Source organism: Scyliorhinus torazame, chromosome 18, assembly GCF_047496885.1.
Source record: "Scyliorhinus torazame isolate Kashiwa2021f chromosome 18, sScyTor2.1, whole genome shotgun sequence".
NCBI lineage: Eukaryota > Metazoa > Chordata > Chondrichthyes > Carcharhiniformes > Scyliorhinidae > Scyliorhinus > Scyliorhinus torazame.
Window position 1 is genome coordinate 68,588,039 of NC_092724.1, and position 15,605 is coordinate 68,603,643.

General features: G+C 49.6%; 1 protein-coding gene across 1 annotated transcript in view; it reads right to left on the reverse strand.

Annotated features, from left to right (window-relative positions):
• Positions 1 to 8,698: 8,698 nt before the first annotated feature.
• LOC140394745 (E3 ubiquitin/ISG15 ligase TRIM25-like) overlaps positions 8,699 to 15,605 on the reverse strand; it is a 42,234-nt gene continuing 35,327 nt past the window's right edge. Inside the window, exon 6 of the mRNA XM_072481962.1 lies at positions 8,699 to 9,459. Coding sequence (XP_072338063.1) covers positions 8,915 to 9,459 — 545 coding nt within the window. The 3' untranslated portion in view covers positions 8,699 to 8,914. The remainder of the gene's footprint in view (positions 9,460 to 15,605) is intronic.

The following is a 15,605-nucleotide window of genomic DNA, read 5'->3' on the forward strand; positions in this document are numbered from 1 at the left end:
CTGACCACTCTCTGGGCTCTCTTTGCCTTGTCTGGCCTCTCTTTGCCCTGTCTGGCTACTCCCTCTACTCTCTTTGCCCTGTCTGGACACTCTCTGGACTCTCTTTGCGCTGTCTGGCCACTGTCTGGACTCTCTTTGCGATGTCTGGCCAGTCTCTGGACTCCCTCCGCCCTGTCTGGCCACTCTCTCGACTCTCTTCTCCCTGTCTGGCCACTCTCTAGGCTCTCTTTGCCCTGTCTGGCCACGCTCTGGACTCTCTCCGCTCTGTCTGCCCATCTCTGGACTCTCCGTCGTGTCTGCCCGTGTCTGTGTGGCCGCTCTCGGGACACTCTCAGCCCTGTCTGCCCATCTCTGGACTCTCTCCGTCCTGTCTGCCTGCTCTCGGGACTCTCCCCAACCTGTCTGCCCATCTCGGGGCTCTCTTGGCCACACAGTCTGTCTGGCCAGTCTCTGGACTCCCACCGCCCTGTCTGGCCACTCTCGACTCTCTTCTCCCTGTCTGGCCACTCTCTGGATTCTCTCCACCCTGTCTGGCCACTCTCTCGACTCACTTTGCCCTGTCTGGCCACTCTGTGGACTCTGTTTGCCCTGTCTGGCCACTCTCTGGACTCTCTTCGCCCTGCCTGGCCACTCTTTGGACTCTCTTTGCCCTGTCGGGCCACTCTTTGGACTCTCTTCGCCCTGTCTGGCCACTCTCTGGACTCTCTTTGCCCTGTCTAGCCACTCTCCCGACTCGCTTTGCCCTGTCTGGCCACTCTCTGGACTCTCTTTGTCCTGTCTAGCCACTCTCTCGACTCTGTTTGCCCTGCCTAACCACTCTCTGGATCTCTCTTTGCCCTGTCTCACCACTCTCTGGGCTCTCTTTGCCTTGTCTGGCCTGTCTTTGCCCTGTCTGGCCACTCTCTGCTCTCTCTTCGCCCTGTCTGGCCACTCTGAGGACTCTCTTTGCCCTGTCTGGCCACTCTGAGGACTCTCTTTGCCCTGTCTGGTCCCTCTCTGGGCTCTCTTTGCCTTGTCTGGCCTGTCTTTGCCCTGTCTGGCCACTCTCTGCTCTCTCTTCGCCCTGTCTGGCCACTCTCTGGGCTCTCTTCGCCCTGTCTGGCCGCTCTCTGGACTCTCTTTGCCCTGTCTGGCCACTCTCTGGACTCTCTTTGCCCTGTCTGGCCACTCTCTGGACTCTCTTTGCCCTGTCTGGCCGCTCTCTGGACTCTCTTTGCCCTGTCTGGCCGCTCTCTGGACTCTCTTTGCCCTGTCTGGCCACTCTCTGGACTCTCTTTGCCCTGTCTGGCCACTCTCTGGACTCTCTTTGCCCTGTCTGACCACTCTCTGGGCTCTCTTCGCCCTGTCTGGCCGCTCTCTGGACTCTTTTTTCCCTGTCTGGCCACTCTCTGGACTCTCTTTGCCCTGTCTGGCCACTCTGAGGACTCTCTTTGCCCTGTCTGGTCACTCTGAGGACTCTCTTTGCCCTGTCTCACCACTCTGAGGACTCTCTTTGCCCAGTCTGGTCACTCTCTGGACTCTCTTTGCCCTGTCTGGCCACTCTCTGGACTCTCTTTGCGCTGTCTGGCCACTCTCTGGGCTCTCTTTGCCATGTCTGGCCTCTCTTTGCCATGTCTGGCCTCTCTGAGGACTCTCTTTGCCCTGTCTGACCACTCTCTGGACTCTCTTTGCGCTGTCTGGCCACTCTCTGGGCTCTCTTTGCCATGTCTGGCCTCTCTTTGCCATGTCTGGCCACTCTGAGGACTCTCTTTGCCCTGTCTGACCACTCTCTGGACTCTCTTTGCCCTGTCTGGCCACTCTCTGGGCTCTCTTTGCCATGTCTGGCCTCTCTTTGCCATGTCTGGCCACTCTGAGGACTCTCTTTGCCCTGTCTGACCACTCTCTGGACTCTCTTTGCCCTGTCTGGCCACTCTCTCAGCTCTCTTTGCCCTGTCTGCCCACTCCCTGCCCTGTCTGGCCACTCTCTGGACTCTTGTCCCTGTCAGGCCACTCTCTGGACTCTCTTTGCCCTGTCTGGCCACTCTGAGGACTCTCTTTTCCATGTCTGGCCACTCTCTTCATCCTGTCTGGCCACTCTCTTCACCCTGCCTAGCCACTCCCTCTACTCTCTTTGCCCTGTCTGGCCACTCTCTGGACTCTCTTTGCCCTGTCTGGCCACTCTCTAGGCTCTCTTTGCCCTGTCTGGCCACGCTCTGGACTCTCTCCGCTCTGTCTGCCCATCTCTGGACTCTCCGTCGTGTCTGCCCGTGTCTGTGTGGCCGCTCTCGGGACACTCTCAGCCCTGTCTGCCCATCTCTGGACTCTCTCCGTCCTGTCTGCCTGCTCTCGGGACTCTCTCCAACCTCTCTGCCCATCTCGGGGCTCTCTTGGCCCCGTCTGGCCACTCTCTGGATTCTCTCCACCCTGTCTGGCCACTCGCGGGACTCTCTCCACCCTGTCTGGCCACTCTCTGGGTTCTCTTTGCCCTGTGTGGCCACTCTCTAGGTCTCTTTGCACTGTCTGGCCACTCTCTGGACTCTCTTTGCCCTGTCTGGCCACTCTCTCGACTCACTTTGCCCTGTCTGGCACTCTCTGGACTCTCTTTGCCCTGTCTGGCCACTCTGTGGACTCTCTTTGCCCTGTCTCGCCACTCTGAGGACTCTCTTTGCCCTGTCTGGCACTCTCTGGACTCTCTTTGCCCTGTCTGGCCACTCTGAGGACTCTCTTTTCCATGTCTGGCCACTCTCTTCACCCTGTCTGGCCACTCCCTCTACTCTCTTTGCCCTGTCTGGCCACTCTCTGGACTCTCTTTGCGCTGTCAGGCCACTCTCTGGACTCTCTTCGCCCTGTCTGGCCACTGTCTGGACTATCTTTGCGATGTCTGGCCAGTCTCTGGACTCCCTCCGTCCTGTCTGGCCACTCTCTGGACTCTTGTCCCTGTCAGGCCACTCTCTGGACTCTCTTTGCCCTGTCTGGCCACTCTCTGGACTCTCTTTGCCCTGTCTGGCCACTCTGAGGACTCTCTTTTCCATGTCTGGCTACTCTCTTCATCCTGTCTGGCCACTCTCTTCACCCTGCCTAGCCACTCCCTCTACTCTCTTTGCCCTGTCTGGCCACTCTCTGTACTCTCTTTGCGCTGTCTGGCCACTCTCTGGACTCTATTCGCCTTGCCTGGCCACTCTCTGGACTCTCTTCGCCCTGTCTGGCCACTGTCTTGACTCTCTTTGCGATGTCTGGCCAGTCTCTGGACTCCCACCGCCCTGTCTCACCACTCTCTGGCTCTCTTTGCCCTGTCTGGCCACTCTCTGGGCTCTCTTTGCCCTGTCTGGCCTCTCTTTGCCCTGTCTGGCCACTCTCTGGACTCTCTTTGCCCTGACTGACCACTCTCTGGACTCTCTTTGCCCTGTCTGGCCACTCTCTGGACTCTCTTTGCCTTGTCTGGCCTCTCTTTGCCCTGTCTGGCTACTCCCTCTACTCTCTTTGCCCTGTCTGGACACTCTCTGGACTCTCTTTGCGCTGTCTGGCCACTGTCTGGACTCTCTTTGCGATGTCTGGCCAGTCTCTGGACTCCCTCCGCCCTGTCTGGCCACTCTCTCGACTCTCTTCTCCCTGTCTGGCCACTCTCTAGGCTCTCTTTGCCCTGTCTGGCCACGCTCTGGACTCTCTCCGCTCTGTCTGCCCATCTCTGGACTCTCCGTCGTGTCTGCCCGTGTCTGTGTGGCCGCTCTCGGGACACTCTCAGCCCTGTCTGCCCATCTCTGGACTCTCTCCGTCCTGTCTGCCTGCTCTCGGGACTCTCTCCAACCTGTCTGCCCATCTCGGGGCTCTCTGGGCCACACAGTCTGTCTGGCCAGTCTCTGGACTCCCTCCGCCCTGTCTGGCCACTCTCGACTCTCTTCTCCCTGTCTGGCCACTCTCTGGATTCTCTCCACCCTGTCTGGCCACTCTCGGGACTCTCTCCACCCTGTCTGGCCACTCTCTGGACTCTCTCCGCCCTGTCTGGCCACTCTGAGGACTCTCTCCACCCTGTCTGGCCACTCTCTGGGCTCTCTTTGCCCTGTGTGGCCACTCTCTAGCTCTCTTTGCCCTGTCTGGCCACTCTCTGGACTCTCTTTGCCCTGTCTGGCCACTCTCTCGACTCACTTTGCCCTGTCTGGCCACTCTGTGGACTCTGTTTGCCCTGTCTGGCCACTCTCTGGACTCTCTTCGCCCTGCCTGGCCACTCTCTGGACTCTCTTTGCCCTGTCTGGTCCCTCTCTGGGCTCTTTTTGCCTTGTCTGTCCTCTCTTTGCCCTGTCTGGCCACTCTGTGGACTCTGTTTGCCCTGTCTGACCACTCTCTGGACTCTCTTCGCCCTGTCTGGCCGCTCTCTGGACTCTCTTTGCCCTGTCTGGCCACTCTCTGGGCTCTCTTCGCCCTGTCTGGCCGCTCTCTGGACTCTCTTTGCCCTGTCTGGCCACTCTCTGGACTCTCTTTGCCCTGTCTGGCCACTCTCTGGACTCTCTTTGCCCTGTCTGGCCACTCTCTGGACTCTCTTTGCCCTGTCTGGCCACTCTGAGGACTCTCTTTGCCCTGTCTCACCACTCTGAGGACTCTCTTTGCCCAGTCTGGTCACTCTCTGGACTCTCTTTGCCCTGTCTGGCCACTCTTTCGTCTCTCTTTGCCCTGTCTGACCTGTCTTTGCCCTGTCTGGCCACTCTCTGCTCTCTCTTCGCCCTGTCTGGCCACTCTGAGGACTCTCTTTGCCCTGTCTGGCCACTCTGAGGACTCTCTTTGCCCTGTCTGGTCCCTCTCTGGGCTCTCTTCGCCCTGTCTGGCCGCTCTCTGGACTCTCTTTGCCCTGTCTGGCCACTCTGAGGACTCTCTTTTCCATGTCTGGCCACTCTCTTCACCATGTCTGGCCACTCCCTCTACTCTCTTTGCCCTGTCTGGCCACTCTCTGGACTCTCTTTGCGCTGTCTAGCCACTCTCTGGACTCTATTCGCCCTGCCTGGCCACTCTCTGGACTCTCTTCGCCCTGTCTGGCCACTGTCTGGACTCTCTTTGCGATGTCTGGCCAGTCTCTGGACTCCCTCCGCCCTGTCTGGCCACTCTCTGGGCTCTCTTTGCCCTGTCTGGCCACTCTCTAGGCTCTCTTTGCCCTGTCTGGCCACGCTCTGGACTCTCTCCGCTCTGTCTCCCCATCTCTGGACTCTCTCCGTCGTGTCTGCCCGTGTCTGTGTGGCCGCTCTCTGGACACTCTCAGCCCTATCTGCCCATCTCTGGACTCTCTCCGTCTTGTCTGCCTGCTCTCGGGACTCTGTCCAACCTGTCTGCCCATCTCGGGGCTCTCTTGGCCCTGTCTGGCCACTCTCTGGACTCTCTCCACCCTGTATGGCCTCTCCCGGGACTCTCTCCAACCTGTCTGCCCATCTCGGGGCTCTCTTGGCCCTGTCTGGCCACTCTCTGGACTCTCTCCACCCTGTATGGCCACTCTCGGGACTCTCTCCACCCTGTCTGGCCACTCTCGGGACTCTCTCTGCCCTGTCTGGCCACTCTCAGGGCTATCTTCGCCCTGTCTGACCACTCTGAGGACTCTCTCCACTTTGTCTGGCCACTCTTGGTGCTCTTTCCCCCTGTCTGGCCCCTATTGAGGACCTCTGCCACTGTCTGGCTGCTCCTGGGGGCTCTCTCACATTGATAGGCCTTCCTTGCTGCTCTCTAATCGTTCTGAGATTGCTCCCATAGTCTATAATCAGTCTAACTTTGAGATCTATTTCAGTTGAGTACTGTACAGGAGTTTCTATGTCATGTGTATATTGTGTGTGAGAGATTGTAAAGATAATACATAAAGTCCATTGAGTATTATCCAACTTTGTGCTATTGCCAAGAATGAAAGAGCTCGATGTTCACTAAGCTGAATGACACAAAGAGACTTGGGGTAAATACACCTTGCACCATATTTTATTTCATATTTATTTACAGCCCTGTGCAGCATAGCTATTTCCATTTTATTTCAAAGGAAATGAATTGTCTCAACTTTACTTTATATGGTTGTATTGTCCTGGTAGTTCTCACCATTGCTCTTAGTTTCTGGAATCTTCTGCCAGCATGTGTCGCTCTTGTTCATCAGGTTCTTAGTTTGTTATTAAAATAGATATTTACATTTGAACATAGAACAGAGAAAATTAATTTTTAAAAATTTAACCCTTTAGCTAGGAACAATACAATTACATCAAGCTATGTTCCACATAAACTTTTAAAAGTAGATTTACTGTATTAAAGCATCTTCCTCAACTAGATTATCGTTAAATAATCCCAACTCCTACATTGGTTGTGAAGGGACTTGAGAGGTTGACCCTCTCCATCCATGTCATATTCTTATTTTTTTTACTTTAAGGGGCATCTTGACAAATACATGAATAGGAAGGGAATAGAGGGATACGGACCCAGGAAGCGTAGAATATTGTAGTTTAGTCGGGCAACATGGACGGCACGGGCTTGGAGGGCCGAAGGGCCTGTTCCTGTGCTGTACATTTCTTTGTTCTTTGTTGTTCTTTGTAATACATACACTGTAGGTGACAGTCAAGTTAGAAGCTTTCCCTCTCAACACAGCAGTGTCGATCAGCTGATCTGATCCAGGACAGCAATGGGCCATTAAATCTAGTCTTAGTGAGTTTAAGCTAAGAAGGGGGAACAGTTATCTAGGATTCTCCAACTAACATAGGAAATAGGAGCGAGAGTAGACCATTCGGCCCCTCGAACCTGCTCCGCCATTCAATAAGAGTATGGCAGATCTGTTTGTGTTTTGAGCTCCACATTCCCTTTTACCCACAATAACCTTAGATTCTTGTTAGGCAAGGGAATCAATCTACCGCTACCTTAAAAATATTCAATGACACCCCTTTCCACTGCCTTTCGCTAACTAAATGTTATCCAGTGCCACATGCTGGTTGGTTCAGTGAGTTAGAATAGACTTATATGTCTCCCTGGTCCAGGGGAGAAGGGGACTTAATTCCAGGGTGTGTGTGTGACTGCCTTCAGTCAATGATATTGAAATTTTAAAACGTCTAAAGAACATAAACCAAAACATTGCCCTAAGCACTGCTGGATGACTGTTGGCCTAAGTATACCATCAACCCCAGCCAAGTCTCCGAGATACAAGTATACCATCAACCCCAGCCAAGTCTCCGAGGTATAAGAATACCATCAACCCCAGCCAAGTCTCCGAGGTATAAGTATACCATCAACCCCAGCCAAGTCTCCGAGGTATAAGAATACCATCAACCCCAGCCAAGTCTCCGAGGTATAAGTATACCATCAACCCCAGCCAAGTCTCCGAGGTATAAGTATACCATCAACCTCAGCCAAGTCTCCGAGGTATAAGTATACCATCAACCCCAGCCAAGTCTCCGAGGTATAAGTATACCATCAACCTCAGCCAAGTCTCCGAGGTATAAGTATACCATCAACCCCAGCCAAGTCTCCGAGGTATAAGTATATCATCAACCCCAGCCAAGTCTCCGAGGTATAAGTATACCATCATCCCCAGCCAAGTCTCCGAGGTATAAGTATACCATCAACCCCAGCCAAGTCTCCGAGGTATAAGTATATCATCAACCTCAGCCAAGTCTCCGAGGTATAAGTATACCATCAACCCCAGCCAAGTCTCCGAGGTATAATTTCAGCAGGACTTGAATACCAGCAGTGACTTCTGCAACAGAATTTTTAAAACACTTCTTGGGACAGGAGGATCACAGAGAAATCCCTCAAGTTAATGTGCAAATAACAGGAATGCAGTAGCACTTGTCTAGCACTGAAAAAAGGTGTGCATTTATATAGCACCTTTCGCAAGCTCAGGATGTCCCAAAATCCTTTACAGCCAATAAAGCACTTTTTGAAGTGTAATTGCTGCTCTGGAAACGAAACTACACATAGCAAACTTCCAAAAATAACAAGAGATAATCTCGATAAATGGGCGGCATGGTGGCACACTGCTGCCTTACAGCTCTAGGTTCCCGGGTTAAATTCCGGCCTCAGGTGACTGTCCATGTGGAGTTTGCACTTTCTCCCCGTTTCCTCCGGGTGCTCCGGTTTCCTCTCACAGTCCAAAGATGTGCAGGTTAGGTTGGCCATGATAACTTGCACTTTAGTGTTCAAAAGGTTAGGGAGGGTTACTGGGATAGGGTGGAGGCAGGGGCTGAAGTAAGGTACTCTTTCCAAGGACCGGTGGAGACTCGATGAACTGAATGGCCTCGTTCTGCACTGTAGGGATTTTATAATCTGTATATGAAGCTTTGTCGGCACTGATAAGGCATCACTTTAGACTACACAATGCCAGGGAAGTAGTGAGCTGGATAGAGGGAATGAGTGAATGTTTGCTACTGGAAATTGTGTAACAGGGTTAGTGTTCGTTGAGGGATAAATATTGGCCAGGACACCAGGGAGAATGCTCCTGCTCTTCTTCAAATGGTACCATGTATTCTATTACATCCAGATAAGAGGGCAGGCTGGGTTTCAGTTTGACACCACACATGAAAGACAGCGCTTTCCCTCAGTATCAGGCTGGAGTGGAAACCTAGATTTTGTGATCAAGTCTCTGAGGTGACCTGAATCCACAGCCTTATGACACAGAGGCTATAGTGCTGCCGCTGAGGTATGGCTGAAATTGATGCCATGCAGTGGTTCCTCTTGCTTTGACAGCCGACTGGAGAATTATCAAGCAGTTCCAGAGCAAAGATTATATAGAACCGGAAGAACCAGTATCAGGCATCTGAGGAGCCAGTGCCTGGAGAAATATTGCTTAGCACCAATGACACGATCATGAAGCACCATTACAACCTTTGGTACTGGAGGAAACATGCCATTAAATGCCATTAAAGGACAGACGTTCTTGCAATTTTCCTTTAGGTCAGATCACTTCCTTTTTGTACATATTATTATCACTGATAAGGCATCACTTTAGAATGCACAATGCCAGGGATGTTGTGAAATCTGCCACTCCCAGAGCTGGGTAGAGAGGCTGAGTGAATGTTTGTTCCTGGAAGTTGTGTAACAGGGTTAGTTTCTTGTCAGACACACTATAAAATGAGATTATTCCAGCATCAAAGTCGACATAGACTCCCACTCTGGTGGGCATCTGGACCGTGAGTTTAGTAGCATTGTTATCATGCAAGGCTGCAAGGCTCCCTGGCTCTGAGTACAGACACCACGATTCCTTGTTCTGTCCCAGTGAACATTCTTTACCCTTGCCTTTCCGGCTTAGGCTTTCATAACACATCCCAACATCCCACCGACGGCGACCTCCTCCAACTTCCACTTCCCAATAGCAGCGACCGTAGCTCAATCTTTCGGTGCACATAATCTGCCACCAGTAGTTGAACCTCTTTGAGCTATCGGGGTAGGGTTGCTGATGCTTCGATCCTGACACAGACCGGTTACTGTCAGCCAGAACAAGGTGAGGAAATGCTGTGTGAGGATCCAGAGTTGGTGACTGTCCATCTGTGAATGAAAGGGAGAGTTGAAGTAAATGCCCAAGATCGCAAGAAACTGCAGTGGGTGGTGAACTCAGCCCAACGCATCACACAAGCTTGCCACCCTCCCATTGATTCTGTCTACACCTTCCGCTGCCTCAGGAAGGCAGACAGCATTGTCAGAGACCCCTCCCACCCAGGCTTTGCCCCCTTCCAGACCCTTCCATCAACCAGCATATACAGCCTGAAGACCTGCACATCCAGACAAAGGAACAGCTTCTTCCCCACAGCTACAAGACTCCTCAACAACTCCCCCTCGGACTGATCTGTTCCCTGTAGGAACACTATTCACGACACCCTATGCTACTCTTGCTCATGTATTTGCTTTGTTTGGCCCCTTGTTCCGCACTGTAACCAATCACTGTTTGTCGATGTACCATTTGTCAATGTACTCGGTTGATTATTCTTTTGTCTCCGATGTACATACTGTATATGTTCCCTTGGCCGCAGAAAAATATTTTTCACTGTACTTCGGTACATGTGACAATAAATATCAATCAATTGATCAACCTCAGCTGCTCACTCTCGCAAAAAAGGAACTGTCCAAATGCTTTCAGTCACAGAACTGCTGCTGGTTAGAAATATTACATTGAGGGTGGCACGCGGCACAGTGGTTAGCACTGCTGTCTACGGCGCTGAGGACCCGGGTTCAATTCCCGGCCCTGGGTCACTGTCCGTGTGGAGTTTGCACATTCTCCCCCGTTTCTGCGTGGGGTTCACCCCCACAACCCAAAGATGTGCAGTTTAGGTGGATTGGCCATGCTAAATTGCCCCTTAATTGGAAAAAAAAATAATTGGGTACTCTAAATTTTAAAAAAAATATTACATTGAATATACAGCACAGGAACATCCATTAAATGTCAGTGTTTATGCTCCACTCGATTTACTTAATCTCACCTTCTTGACATATCCTTCTATTCCTTTCTGTCCCGTGCTTATCCAGTTTCATCTTAAATACATATGTTACTTACTTCAACTACTCCAATGGTAGTAAGTTCACTATTCTCACCACAAGGAGTGAAATATCCTCAGGTGTACGATAGGAGACAGCTATTTATTAGGATTTCAATATAAAATACTGAATTTTGCATCATATACAGGTACTGTGGCATAGTGGCAGTTTATAATTTAATAATCCAAAAGCCTGGACTAAATGCTCAAGAGATATGAGTTTAGATGGTAGCTTGGCGATTTCAGTTAATTAACTAAATCTGGAACTCATCTTCTCAGAACCATAGAATCATAGAAAAGTTACAGCACAGACGGAGGCCATTCAGCCGATCTTGTCCATGCCAGCCCAAGGACACCCAGGTGCCCTTTCTAATCCCCACTTCCTGCACCCGGTCCATAGCCCTGTAGTTTCCAGTGCTTCAAGTGTAGATCCAGGTACTTTTTAAAGAGTGTTTAGGGTCTCTGCCTCCACCACCAACTCGGGCAGCGAATTGCAGACCCCCACTTCCTCCGAGTAAAAAAGTTCTTCCTCATGCCCCCTCTACACTTTCTGCCACTTATCTTGAGTCTATGTCCATTGGTTCTACAATTTTATCCTGTCCACTATATCTGTTCCCCTCATAATTTTATATACCTTAATTAAGTCACCCCTCAGCCTGCTTTGTTCCAAGGAAAATAACCCCAACCTATCCAATCTCTCCTCGTAGCTACACTTTTCTAATCCTGGCAACATTCTTGTAAGCCTCTTCTGAAAATGAAATAAAAATTGCTTGTCACAAGTAGGCTTCAAATGAAGTTACTGTGAAAAGCCCCTAGTCGCCACATTCCGGCGCCTGTTCGGGGAGGCCGTTACGGGAATTGAACTGTGCTGCTGGCTCGCTTTGGTCTGCTTGCAAAGCCAGTGATTTAGCCCTGTGCTAAACAGCCCCTCTGCGCCCTCTCTAGAGCAATTACGTCCTTTCTGTAATGTGGTGACTAGAACTACACACAATACTCCAATTGTGGCCTCACCAGTGTTTTATACAATTCCAACATTATATCCTTACTTTTATATTCTATACCTCTGCCAATGAAGGAGAGCATTCAATATGCTTTCTTTACAACCTTGTCTACTTGAACTGCTGCCTTTAGGGACCTGTGTACTTGTACGCCAAGATCTCTCACTTTATCTACCCCTCTTAGTGTGTTCCTCCCCTGCCCAAAACATGCCTGACAGGGTCACATAAAATACAGTCCAACAAGTTTATTTAGGAGGGTGTTTTCTGCCCAAGCTTTCCTCCAGTTTTCATCAATGTTATAGAGTTGGAGGGCAGCACAGTGGTGCTGTGGGTTAGCACTGCTACCTCACGACGCCAAGGTCCCAGGTTCGATCCAGGCTGTGGGTCACTATCCGTGTGGAGTTTCCACGTTCTCCCTGTGTTTGCATGGGTTTCGCCCCCACAACCCAAAAGATGTGCAAGCTAGGTGGACTGGCCACGCTAAATTGCCCCTTAATCGGAAAAAAATGAATTGGGTACTTTAAATTTAAAAAAATGTTATAGAGTTGGAGATGTTTGATTTGTGTCCAGAGGGGGTTTGGTCAAGCCATGTGGTGGGTTGGGGGCTATCTTGAAAGCCTCAGTGGATGAAAAGTTTCAAGTTGCCGCTGATATGAGTTATGTCTGTCTGTGTGGCTGCGTCCCATTGAATGGAAGAAGCGACAATATTTGACAGGACTGGGGTTGATCTCAGAGTTCCAGAGATTATCTTTATTACTGAGTGAAGTTGTGTGTCAATGAGTTTGGTTTGACGACTTGAGCCCCAAAGAGGTGCACAGTACTCATCTGTTGAAACGTTCAGAGCTACGGCAGAATTACAAAGGATGGTACCCCAGTTTGTGCTGTCTGTAAGAAGAGACTGGTGGGAGTGGTCTATAGGCCCCCTAACGGTAGCTATACTGTAGGATGGAGAATGAATCAGGAGATAATAAGGACATTAAAAAAGGCAGTACTTTAATCATGGGTGACTTTAACCTTCATGTGGATTGGGAAAATCAAATTAGCAGAGGTAGCCATGAGGAAGAATTCCAGACAGTTTCCTAGAACAATATGTTGTGGATCCAACCAGGGATCAGGCTATTTTGGATCTGGTAATGTGTAATGAGACAGGTTTAATAAACAATCTCAGAGTAAAATACCCCCTAGGAAACAGTGACCATAACATAGTAGAGTTTAGCATTCCATTTGAGAATGAGAAACTTGGGTCAGAAACACCCGTGCCAAATTTTAATAAAGGTAAACACAAAGAAATGAGAGCAAAGTTGACTGAAGTAGGCTGGGAAAGAAGTTCAGCTGAAAAGATGATCAATCGGCAAAGGCTGACGTTTATAAAAATAGTTCATGACTCACAACAAAGATATATCCCACTGAGGAAGAATTATTCTAGGAAGGGCCTTGATCAACCATGGTTAACCAAGGAAGTTAAGGATAGTATTAAACTGAATGAAAAAATCATACAATGTAGCAAAGATTAGTGGTAAGCCAGAAGATTGGGGAAGTTATAAAAACTAATAAAAGATGACCAAAAAGTAATAAAGAGGGAGAAGGTAAACTATGAGAGTAAACTAGCAAGGAATATAAAAACAGCAAGATTTTCTTTAAATATGTAAAAAGTTCAACGAGGACTGAATGTGCTAGAAATGAGGTGCCAACCTGGTGAATTTGCAACATGTACACTAAACAATGGATGTACCATTCTATAAACAAAACCAAGTGATCCCATAACCAATTATTCAGATCAGAGCTTTGCAGTCTTAAGGGAATGATGGTGGAAAATTAAACTTCTACTAAAACCCCTCTGAGGTCTTAACATCCTTCCTAAAGTGTGGTGCCCAGAATTGGCCACAATAGCCCAGCTGAAGTCGAACCAGTGTTTATAAAGCTTTAGAACATAGAACATAGAACAATACAACGCAGTACAGGCCCTTCGGCCCACGATGTTGCACCGAAACAAAAGCCATCTAACCTACACTATGCCATTATCATCCATATGTTTATCCAATAAACTTTTAAATGCCCTCAATGTTGGCGAGTTCACGACTGTAGCAGGTAGGGCATTCCACGGCCTCACTACTCTTTGCGTAAAGAACCTACCTCTGACCTCTGTCCTATATCTATTACCCCTCAGTTTAAAGCCATGTCCCCTCATGCCAGCCATTTCCATCCGGGGGAGAAGGCTCTCACTGTCCACCCTATCCAACCCCCTGATCATTTTGTATACCTCTATTAAGTCTCCTCTTAACCTTCTTCTCTCCAACGAAAACAACCTCAAGTCCATCAGCCTTTCCTCATAAGATTTTCCCTCCATACCAGGCAACATCCTGGTAAATCTCCTCTGCACCCGCTCCAAAGCCTCCACGTCCTTCCTATAATGCGGTGACCAGAACTGTACGCAATACTCCAAATGCGGCCGTACCAGAGTTCTGTACAGCTGCAACATGACCTCCTGACTCCGGAACTCAATCCCTCTACCAATAAAGGCCAACACTCCATAGGCCTTCTTCATAACCCTATCAAACTGGGTGGCAACTTTCAGGGATCTATGTACATGGACACCTAGATCCCTCTGCTCATCCACACTTTCAAGAACTTTACCATTAGCCAAATATTCCGCATTCCTGTTATTCCTTCCAAAGTGAATCACCTCACACTTCTCTACATTAAACTCCATTTGCCACCTCTCAGCCCAGCTCTGCAGCTTATCTATATCCCTCTGTAACCTGCTACATCCTTCCACACTATCGACAACACCACCGACTTTAGTATCGTCTGCAAATTTACTCACCCACCCTTCTGCGCCTTCCTCTAGCTCATTGATAAAAATGACAAACAGCAACGGCCCCAGAACAGATCCTGGTGGTACTCCACTTGTGACTGAACTCCATTCTGAACATTTCCCATCAACCACCACCCTCTGTCTTCTTTCAGCTAGCCAATTTCTGATCCACATCTCTAAATCACCCTCAATCCCCAGCCTCCGTATTTTCTGCAATAGCCTACCGTGGGGAACCTTATCAAACGCTTTGCTGAAATCCATATACACCACATCAACTGCTCTACCCTCGTCTACCTGTTCAGTCACCTTCTCAAAGAACTCGATAAGGTTTGTGAGGCATGACCTACCCTTCACAAAGCCATGCTGACTATCCCTGATCATATTATTCCTATCTAGATGATTATAAATCTTGTCTCTTATAATCCCCTCCAAGACTTTACCCACTACAGACGTGAGGCTCACCGGTCTATAGTTGCCGGGGTTGTCTCTGCTCCCCTTTTTGAACAAAGGGACCACATTTGCTATCCTCCAGTCCTCTGGCACCATTCCTGTAGCCAATGATGACATAAAAATCAAAGCCAAAGGTCCAGCAATCTCTTCCCTGGCCTCCCAGAGAATCCTAGGATAAATCCCATCAGGTCCCGGGGACTTATCTATTTTCAGCCTGTCCAGAATTGCCAACACCTCTTCCCTACGTACCTCAATGCCATCTAATCTATTAGCCTGGGGCTCAGCATTCTCCTCCACAACATTATCTTTTTCCTGAGTGAATACTGACGAAAAATATTCATTTAGTATCTCGCCTATCTCTTCAGACTCCACACACAACTTCCCATCCCTGTCCTTGACTGGTCTTACTCTTTCCCTAGTCATTTGCTTATTCCTCACATACCTATAGAAAGCTTTTGGATTTTCCTTGATCCTTCCTGCCAACTACTTCTCATGTCCCCTCCTTGCTCGTCTTAGCTCTCTCTTTAGATCCTTCCTCGCTACCTTGTAACTATCCATCGCCCCAACTGAAACTTCACACCTCATCTTCACATAGGCCTCCTTCTTCCTCTTAACAAGAGATTCCACTTCTTTGGTAAACCACGGTTCCCTCGCTCGGCGCCTTCCTCCCTGCCTGACCGGTACATACTTATCAAGAACACGCAGTAGCTGATCCTTGAACAAGCTCCACTTATCCAGTGTGCCCAACACTTGCAGCCTACTTCTCCACCTTATCGCCCCCAAGTCACGTCTAATGGCATCATAATTGCCCTTCCCCCAGCTATAACTCTTGCCCTGCGGTGTATACTTATCCCTTTCTATCATTAACGTAAACGTCACCGAATTGTGGTCACTGTCCCC